The sequence below is a fragment of the Grampus griseus genome (assembly GCF_964374135.1).
Source record: "Grampus griseus genome assembly, chromosome: 3".
In the NCBI taxonomy this organism is placed as follows: Eukaryota; Metazoa; Chordata; class Mammalia; order Artiodactyla; family Delphinidae; genus Grampus; species Grampus griseus.
Window position 1 is genome coordinate 156,433,486 of NC_139019.1, and position 9,685 is coordinate 156,443,170.

Consider the following 9,685-nt stretch of genomic DNA (forward strand, 5'->3'; position numbering starts at 1 on the left):
CAGGAAGAGTCACCAAAAGCAGGGTGGGGCCTGACAGCTATCGGGAGGCTCGTGCAGAGCGCACTTCCTCAGACACATCTCACACTGTGTGTCCTTGGTATAGGAGTGAATGTGCTCTTTTCAGTGGCAGGTGTGTGTGGATGTGTATGAAGATGTGTGGATGAGTGTGTGCACATTGCTGGCTGGAGCTCTATCTTACCATTTTCCTGCCCCTGCCACCTGAGCTTTGGGACACACATGCTCAGATGCAAACCTGGGAGCAGGCGAGACCATGCAGCTGGAGGAAGTGTGGGGAGCAACCCAAAACTTCTACTCATTCCCCAGGGTGAAACCCACCTGCCTCCAGGGCACTGATGTGGGGTGAGGAGACAGCAGCCCCCTTTGATAACTCTTCTGTAGCCATGTGGAGCCCTAGCAGTGTCCAGGCCTGCAGTGGGGCGTCTGCCCACGAGGAGCTCAGGGACACAGCAGGGCACACACCCCTTGTCTGGCACAGAAGGTCCTAGTTGGTCCTGTTCCTACATCTCTCCTGCTCACTCCACTGCCCATAGCATTTTTTTTAACCTAGGATTTTAAAATTCCTGCTAATCAGCAGGTAAGCTCCACGAGGTCATCTTGCTCCCTGACGTTTCTCCATCAGGGCTTGGCAAACAGCAGCTACTCCCACACACACATGTGGAATGGCGAGTCCAGGAGTGAGTCCTACCAGCTCACACGGGACCCAGGGCACCCCCAGGCCCTTGTCCTCCACCTGGAGTGGATCGTGGCTTGGTGCCCTTGAAGAAATGTTTACACACACTCAGGAGGCATGATGCATTCATTCATCCCGTCTGGGGAAGCCTGGCTGGAAGTCCAGCCTCTGCAAATTCCAGGCTGTCCCCCACATGCCCTGTACTTCCCTCTGGTCCTGCCAGCCCAACCCCTCCCCACCTGAGGCCCTGCCCTTGTGGGCCTCCTCATGCAGAATACCCCTGCCCCCTGCTTTTCCTCTGTCGATTTCCTGCCTGTCCTTTGAGACCAGCTCCTTTAGGCTTCTGTCTACCAGGCTCAGGCTAGGTCTCCCACACCCAGCGACCCCCTGCAGCTGGCCTCGCCAAGGCAGGCCTCCCTTGACTCCCTCACATGCCTGTCTCACCCAGTTCGGCCCCACCGGCTTTTCCTTCCCAAGCTCCAGCCATCACCCACTGGCATTCTGAAAACCGATGCCACATCCCCTGACTCATTTTCTCCATGTGTAGAAAGAGAAGGCTGCATGCAGGCGGCAGCTCCAATACCAGGTCAGAGACAGCCTGGATGAGGCTCCTGGCAGGCATTCAGTTCCAGACCCAAGCGCGTGGGGCCAGCAGGAGGCGAGGTGCCAATGGAGGCACTGACCTTTGGAAGGTTCCAGAAGAGGCAGCCCTTCGGCTGGGCCTCTCAGTACCTGGTGTCCGGAGTGGAAGAGGGGAAGGGTGTGCAGGCAGAAAAAGAGGCACAAGTGGGCAGCATGTGGACCAGGAGCCATGCCCTGGGCAGGGCTGTGGGAAGCTTCCAACCAGGACATCTGGGCACGGGGGCTCCACCAAGGGTTGGTGGGACACTAGAAGGACCCTTTTTCGTATGCCTTTTAATCAATCCGCATGATTGCTTTGAGATTCATCCATGCTCTCTTTCCTGGTATGCTAAATAGAATTCCATTTCATGGATGTGCCACAATTTTTAATTGAAATATAATTGACATACAACATTATATTAGTTTAGGTGTACAGCATAATGATTCAATGTTTGTATATATTGTGAAACGATCACAACAACAAGTTTAGTTTAACATCTATTACCCCACACAGTTACAAGATTTTTTCTTATGATGAGAACTTTTAAGATCTACGCTCTTAACTTTCTAATATACAATATTATTAACTCTAGTCACCATCTGTACATCACATACCCACGACTTATTTATTTTATGCCACAATTTTTCATCCATTCACCTGTTGATGGACATTTTGGAGCTGCCAGTTTGGGGCTATTACAAATAACGCTGCAGTGACATTTGCTTCCTGGTCTTTGCAGGGACACAGGTTTCCTCCAGGGTAAATACCTCAGAGGTGAATGACCAGGTCATAAGGTAGGTGTATGTTTTCAACAAGCTGCCAAACCCATTTCCAAGGGGCAGCACCAGTTTCCTTCCAGCCAGCAGTGTACAGCGTTCTGTTTCTCCACATCCTCACCAGCACTGGTTATGATCTGACTTTCTGATTTCAGCCGTCATTGCTGTTCTCCATGACAAGTTATGTCCAGCATCTTGCCTTGGGCTCCTTAGCCCTCCGTATACTTTCTTTGGGGAAGCTCTCCCTCCTCCTTGGGTCCTCCCTCGGGGACGCGCGCTCCTGTCCCACCGCAGCCCTGCCTCCCCGACTCCCATTACTGTACCGCGGTTACCGTGCTGCGAGTCTAGCACCCCACGCCCACTGTGAGTACCCAGGACCCAGCCCGGGAAGAGGCAGCCACGCCCCCACGCCAGTCCCACCACCTCAGCCCTGCCGGGTCCTGCCAACCACGTCGCCTCTTTCCGCAGCCACCCGGGAGTCCGCCTTTGTGCACGCCATCGCTTCCGCCGGCGTAGCCTTCGCTGTGACACGCTCGTGCGCCGAGGGCTCCGCTGCCATCTGCGGCTGCAGCAGCCGCCACCAGGGCTCGCCCGGTGAGGGCTGGAAGTGGGGCGGCTGCAGTGAGGACATCGAGTTCGGAGGGATGGTGTCTCGGGAGTTCGCAGACGCGCGGGAGAACCGACCAGACGCTCGCTCCGCCATGAACCGCCACAACAATGAGGCTGGGCGCCAGGTACGTCCGCGGCCCCCGCCCCCATCCTGGGTTGTGAACCCGAGAGCCCTGAGACCACACCCCTGAGGGTCCCTGGGAAATAGCAGGGTATGTGCCCTGGTCCCTTGAGGAGTATGGCACGGTGTAGGCAGGGTGGTGGGCTGTGGGAGGGATGTATATGGTGGCCAGGCTGGGGGTCTGCTCACCTCCTGCCCAGCGGTGTCTGAAACACAGGGCTGTCCAGTTGCTCCACGAGGTCTAGGGCATTCCCACAGTATGGCAGGTCCACCTGTGCAGCTGGGGTCACAGGAAGGAGGGATGGGAGAAAGGCCTGCCCTGCAGGAGCTCCTGCACATCCAGGGAGGGAGACAGCCAGGCTGCTACACCACAGTGTGGTAAGTTCTACGATGAAGAAATGCACACACACAAGGTGATCTGGACATAGTGGAGAGGTCAGACCCAGGCTGGATTCTCAAAAAAGACTTCTCGCAGAGGTGGTGAGTGGAGACAAGCAGAATAATTGGCAGTTATCTAGGTGAAGGGAAACCAGGAGAGCCTCTGGGTAGCTCAGAGGTGAAAGAATGCATGTGAGTTAGTCCAGGTAGAATATGGAGAACAGAGGAAGAAAAATATTTGGGGGATGGAAAGGCTGGCAGAGACCAAGCTGTACAGGGCTTTGTGAGCCCTTCTGAAAAGGGGGCTTAGTGAACTTAGTCAGAGGTTCAGTGGGGCACTGCTGATAGGAAGTGATATGTGTAGGGACTGAAAAGTGTTCAGCAGAGTTGGCCCTGGCCTTGGCCAGTGGAACCAGGGCACTGCAGAGAGCTGAAGAGTGAACACTTAACTTCTAGCAACAGGGAACTAGGTGACTCACATTAATCTTCCGGCTAAAGACAGGTACAAATGTAGGATGAAATGTAAAAAGTACCCTTTAAAAGTATAGAATACTCACCTGTATAAGTTACCTGATTTATCACAGGGAAGATAGTGCAGCAGAGGGGGAAGTGGTCTTTTCCATAAATGGTGCTCAGTCAATTGGATAACAATGTGGAAAAAAATTAATCTTGACCCCTACCTCACATCATATAAAAAATCAATCTCCCATTTCCAAATGGGAAAGATAAAACAAAGAATGTTTAGAAGAAAACATAGAAAAACATCTCTGTGACCTTGGAGTAGGCAAAGATTTCCTAAACAGGCCAAAGAAGCACTCACAATGAAAGAAAAATGTAATAATGTGGACTATATTAAAATTTATAAAAAGGCACCACCATGAAACTGAAAAGGCAATCCACACAGAAGGAGATGTTCACAATATATACACACAACAAGTATATGAAAGTTATAGTATAAAAAGGACAAAAAGACTGATAACCCAATAGAAAAGTTGGCTGAAAAATGGAAAGCCACTTCACAGAAGAAAATCTAGAAATGTCCAATAAATATGTGAAAAGGTGATCAATATCATTAGTCATCAAGGAGATGCTGTTAGAATATATGCCCTGGAGAGGGGAGAGTGTAACAACCGGAACAGAGCATGGTGGGAGTTCCTGAGGAGCTGGTGTTCTGAGGCTGGTAATTTATGAAATTTTGTCATATTCCATGCTTATGATATATAAACTTTTGCATGTATATTACACTTCCATAAAATAATTGTTAAGTGTCAAATAACTAACCATATACTGAGGAATTAGCAGTCCAAAGTCCAGGAGAAGACAAGACTCTGAACCTGGTGCCTGGGGCAGCTTTTGTCCAGGGATCATTTGCTGGTCTGGGAAAAAAGTGCGTATGCTGAGCTGCATTTTCAGCAGCCTCACAGAGCTAAAAGGGGCCCACCAAAGGTGCTATGTCTAGGAAAAAACTCCTCGGTTTAGGCTGGGATCCCGAGGAGTAAAGGAAGATCAGAAGTAGGCAAGCCCTTATGCACATGTACAGGCTAGTAAAATCTCTAGACTGAATGGATTAAGGTAATCCCAAATTGCTGGTATCCCCATGTACCTGGAGAAGGCAGATAAATCCTCTTTGGAGGATGATAACCTTATGCTAGGCTGAAATTTTTTTCTACAAACAGCTTTTCAAACACAATGTTCCACACATAATCAAAGATAACCTGTTAAATGAGTGATAATCAGCAAAACAAAACAAAACAACAACAACCAAAAAAAAACAGAAACAAGACTCAAATACTGGAATTATTAGACATAGATTATGAGAAAAAATATGCTTACTTATGTTCACAAAGCTAAAATGTAAGATCTGGGAAAGAATCCCATAGAAATTGTAGACCTGAAGAATGACTGGGAGTTTCCAGTTAAAGATGACAAACAAAATACAAATATTTTCCTCTGCATTCTCCTAGAACTCCACTAAAAGGACAATGAATTAATTTTAAGATACATAAATAGACTATTGAGAACATGGAAAACAGAAAAGGTGACAATGGCAACAAAATTTTGAAAGCAAAAAGCAGATAGATGACACTCAATATCTTAGTACACTCGAGAAAGCTGAATCTTAAGCCAGTAGAGAACTCTGAGAACCAACCAAGGAAGTTCTAGTATCAGATATCTTGAGAAGTAGAGATAGATATGGGGCTGGAAACAGAAAGACTGGTCATTTGCTGGTCTGGGGAAAAAGTCTGTATGCTTAGCTGCATTTTCATTTTAAAGTCTATTTTAAAAGCATTTTTTAATGTACCAGCTCTTCTATCCAACCTCTTGCATCCAGACAGCACCCCTCCATCACCACGGCCGAAGTCTGGAGGCTTATTCCCTAAAAAGGGTAGAGCAGAAGGCGTCTGGACTGCTGAGGGTGAGGCTGCCCAAGTGAAAGTAGTCTGTCTACATACACCTTTGTCTTCCTAATGTCCTAGTGCCACAGTGAAGCTTGATTATGCTCTAGGCAGGAAAATGGAAGATCCTCCCCTGAGAATCAGGCCATCCCAAGAGAAGAAACTTGAAGATATTGAGGTGGGGGTTCCCCCAAAAGCAACGTGGCCAGATCACTCTACAGTGAGGGCCCAAGTAGATGAGTCCCTCCCATGTACAGGAGGTTCTGACAAGATTTTTAGCGCCCCACTTTCAAATATGAGCAGGCAGCCAAGGATCACTGAACATCTGAGGAAGGCCTCCAGCAACCACAAAGGTAAAGACCAAAATAAAGAAAAAAGAAACCCAAACTTATGGGAAAGAGACATTATAAAGGGATGAAAACTTCAAAAAACCATCAGTATCCCCAGAGAGATAAAACACTGAATCCATAAAATTGGAACAGGATGTTAATTTAAAAGAACATTCAGGGGAAAAAAGAAGCTCTTAGAAATTAAAAATAGGACAGCAAAAACAAAACTCTCAGCAAAAATGTTGGAAGATAGTTGAGACACGCTTCCCACAAAGTAGAGAAAAAAAGACAAGGAGATGGAAAATAGGAAAGAATAGAAAATATGGAGGATCTGTCCAAGAAAGACAATGATGAACATGAAGATGAGGAATTTGGTAAAGAAATAAGACAAGAAGGTTCCCAGGGCTGAAGAGCAGCAGTTCAGACAAAACAGGCCCCGTAAGTGATTAACACAAGAAAGGGGAAGACCCACATCAAAATTTGCTGTGAAATCCACAGCCTGTGACACAGAAAAGCCTTCCAAGCTTCCCAGAAAACGCTTTGGTTTCATGCAAAGGATCAGGAATCAAAATGTCATCAGAGTTTCTAAGAACAACAGTGAAATCTAGAATAAAATAGAGTAATGCTTTCAGAATCCTGAGAGGGGGAAATATTTTAAGCCAAGACTTTTATACCCAGCTAAATCATCATTTCAACTTTAAGTAGAAAAGATTTGTTTTCAGACATGCACATTTCACAAAATTTACCAGAAGCCGTTTGAAAAAGATGTCTCCAAGAAGATGAAATCCATAGATCAGCTGGTGTGTTTGAAAGTCTTGAAGAGAATATTTAGACAACGAAAGGAGTTAGTGAGACTGAACCTGTGATGAGTACATTAAAAACAGCAACAACATGGGGTTTCCCTGGTGGCGCAGTGGTTGGGAGTCCGCCTGGCAATGCAGGGGACACGGGTTCGTGCCCCAGTCCGGGAGGATCCCACGTGCTGCGGGAGCGGCTGCGCCCGTGGGCCATGGCCGCTGGGCCTGCGCGTCCGGAGCCTGTGCTCCGCAATGGGAGAGGCCACAACAGTGAGAGGCCCGCGTACTGCAAAAACAAAACAAAACAAACAAACAAAAAACAGCAACAACAAAACGTTTTGTAGAAAAGGAAGGGTTATCATGGCACGTGGCTCAACTAAGTATGACATTTACCACAGCCCCAATACTGTCAGCACTAAATTTTGATCTAACTGGAATTATGCTATAGATTTTAGTGTAGGAAGGGGGCTGGGAAAAGTGTGCATCAGAGTTGCGGAGTGAGGTCCCATGGGACCTCCATGGTGAGAGGTCCATAGACAATGCCAAACACTGAAAAATCAAGAAGTAGCAAGACAAGCATCTTATCAGAGGTGTAGAGGTACAAGGTGCTGCCTCAAGTGGTCAGGAAAGTGCTGTGAATGAGAGTGTGGGGTCAGAACTCCTGTTTTTCTTAATAGGTCTTAGGAACTCTTGGACTTTTCAAAGTATGTGCATATATAACTTTGATCAAAAGTAGAACTAAAACAAGAGACTGAGGAGGCAGAGATGGGAAGTGGCAGCTCCTCTCTGGAAAAGCTTGGTCACAAAAGAGAAGAGAATGGAGATTAGACAGAACTGGACTGTGGTGGGGGAATGTAATTTACAGATACTCCTAAAAGAGTGCCAGTATGAGAGGGAAGGGTTGAAGAAAGAGCAGGCAGAGGGGGACAGGGTAGAGGCAGCATCTGGACACAGAGCCCACATGAAGCCTTAGATTTATCAATTTCTAGTAGCCACATTTTAAAAGGAAACAGGTGAAATTTGCTTTAATAATGAATTTTATTTAACCCAATATAGCCAACATGTTATTGCAATAATGCAATCAATATTAAAATTTTGAATGAGATATTTTACATCCTCTTCTTTTACGAAGTCTGGGGACTTAGTATGACCCAGCATGTGGTTTGCACTTAACAGCACTTCTCAATTTGGACCACCAGCCGCATCTCAGGACCTCACATGTGGCCAGTGCCCATCATAGTGGCCAGTTCAGCCTTAGTTCTGATTATGCCACAGGACCTTTCACCCCCAGCCCCACTCCTTCCCCCAAAGAGAGAAAGGAAGACAACCTGACGTTGGGATGCCCACAGGAGAAACACACACAATCCTCAGCAACTCCCCTACAATCTGATAAAACCAGCTTCCTGGGCCCTGAAGGTACCCTGCTCCAGCCACTACCATTATCCGTGCTCAGGTCAGCCCCTAGCCTTGCCACCCATCCCATGTACATCTCCTGTAGACGGAGGTCTTGGGTTTCCCCAGTCAGAATGAACGACTTCCCTCCTACACCCCGGCACTTACATATCACATGTTACAGCCCCTTCTTTCCTACACTCAACATAGATGGCCTAGAAGTAGACCCAGCCCAGGAGGGGGTCTCCCAGGCCCTGCCCTCCAGGGATCTTGGGTCTACCAGGGGAGCCACATGGCACAAGAACCTGTAGCACCACACGGAAGGGTGGTGCTGGGAGAGGGCACCTGCTCCACCCGGGAGTCCCGGAGCTTTATGGAGCAGGTGGGGGGACTGGGTTTGCCAGGTGAGCGGAGGGGGACTACAGGCAAGGAGTACAGCCACCCTACGTGGGAGGTGGGGAGACTGAGGGCCTGCCCTGACGCCCCCGCTCGCACGCTCCTGCAGGCCATCGCCAGCCACATGCACCTCAAGTGCAAGTGCCATGGGCTCTCGGGCAGCTGTGAGGTGAAGACCTGCTGGTGGTCGCAGCCCGACTTCCGTGCCATTGGTGACTTCCTCAAGGACAAGTATGACAGCGCCTCGGAGATGGTGGTGGAGAAGCACCGCGAGTCGCGCGGCTGGGTGGAGACCCTGCGGCCACGCTACACCTACTTCAAGGTGCCCACAGAACGCGACCTGGTCTACTACGAGGCCTCGCCCAACTTCTGTGAGCCCAACCCCGAGACGGGATCCTTCGGCACGCGCGACCGCACCTGCAACGTGAGCTCGCACGGCATAGATGGCTGCGACCTGCTGTGCTGCGGTCGCGGCCACAACGCGCGCACCGAGCGGCGCAGGGAGAAGTGCCACTGCGTTTTCCACTGGTGCTGCTACGTGAGCTGCCAGGAGTGCGCGCGCATCTACGACGTGCACACCTGCAAGTAGTGGGCGCCGCACCGGGCTGGGGGTCCTCCAGGTGGCGGCGGGGGGACTCCTCCATGGATGGGGCGGGGCTCTGGGATGGAGCTCCTGGAGGGTGGCGGGGTCCTCCGTGGTAGGGCAGGGGTGAGGCTCATGAGTGGGATGGAGTTCTTCCCGACAGGTGTGGGGCCCTTCCTGGGGCGAAACTCCAGGGATGGGGCTCCTGGAGGGTGGCGGGGTCCTCTCTGGGGGCGGGGCTGCAGGGGTGGGGATTTAGCCTGCCATTACCTTCCTCCCAAGACCACATGATTCCCTCCACCTGACCTCGTCGTGTAGAGCAGTATCTCCTGGCAGAATGAGCTGTGGAGAACCTGTGGGGGGCATCTTGTCCCCTTACCCTTCCCACTAAGGTATGAGGCCCATCCTACAACGATTCAGGTGCCAGGAGGCCTGTGGCACTCCTTCCTCAGTCTGATACCTGCCAACGCTCTCAACCAGGAACCCTATCAGGGAGAGCCTTTGCTGTGCAGAACCGCAAGAACCACCTGGGCTTGGGTGAAGGAGACAGGGCCTGACGGCAGTAGGCTGAGAAAGGGCCTGGAACACGAGGCCT

General features: G+C 49.8%; 1 protein-coding gene across 1 annotated transcript in view; it reads left to right on the forward strand.

The window, feature by feature from the left end:
- WNT3A (Wnt family member 3A) overlaps positions 1-9,155 on the forward strand; it is a 47,002-nt gene extending 37,847 nt beyond the window's left edge. Inside the window, exons 3-4 of the mRNA XM_082652213.1 lie at positions 2,558-2,823; positions 8,617-9,155. Of these exons, the coding sequence (XP_082508339.1) occupies positions 2,558-2,823; positions 8,617-9,096 (746 nt within the window). The 3' untranslated portion in view covers positions 9,097-9,155. The remainder of the gene's footprint in view (positions 1-2,557; positions 2,824-8,616) is intronic.
- Positions 9,156-9,685: the final 530 nt, after the last annotated feature.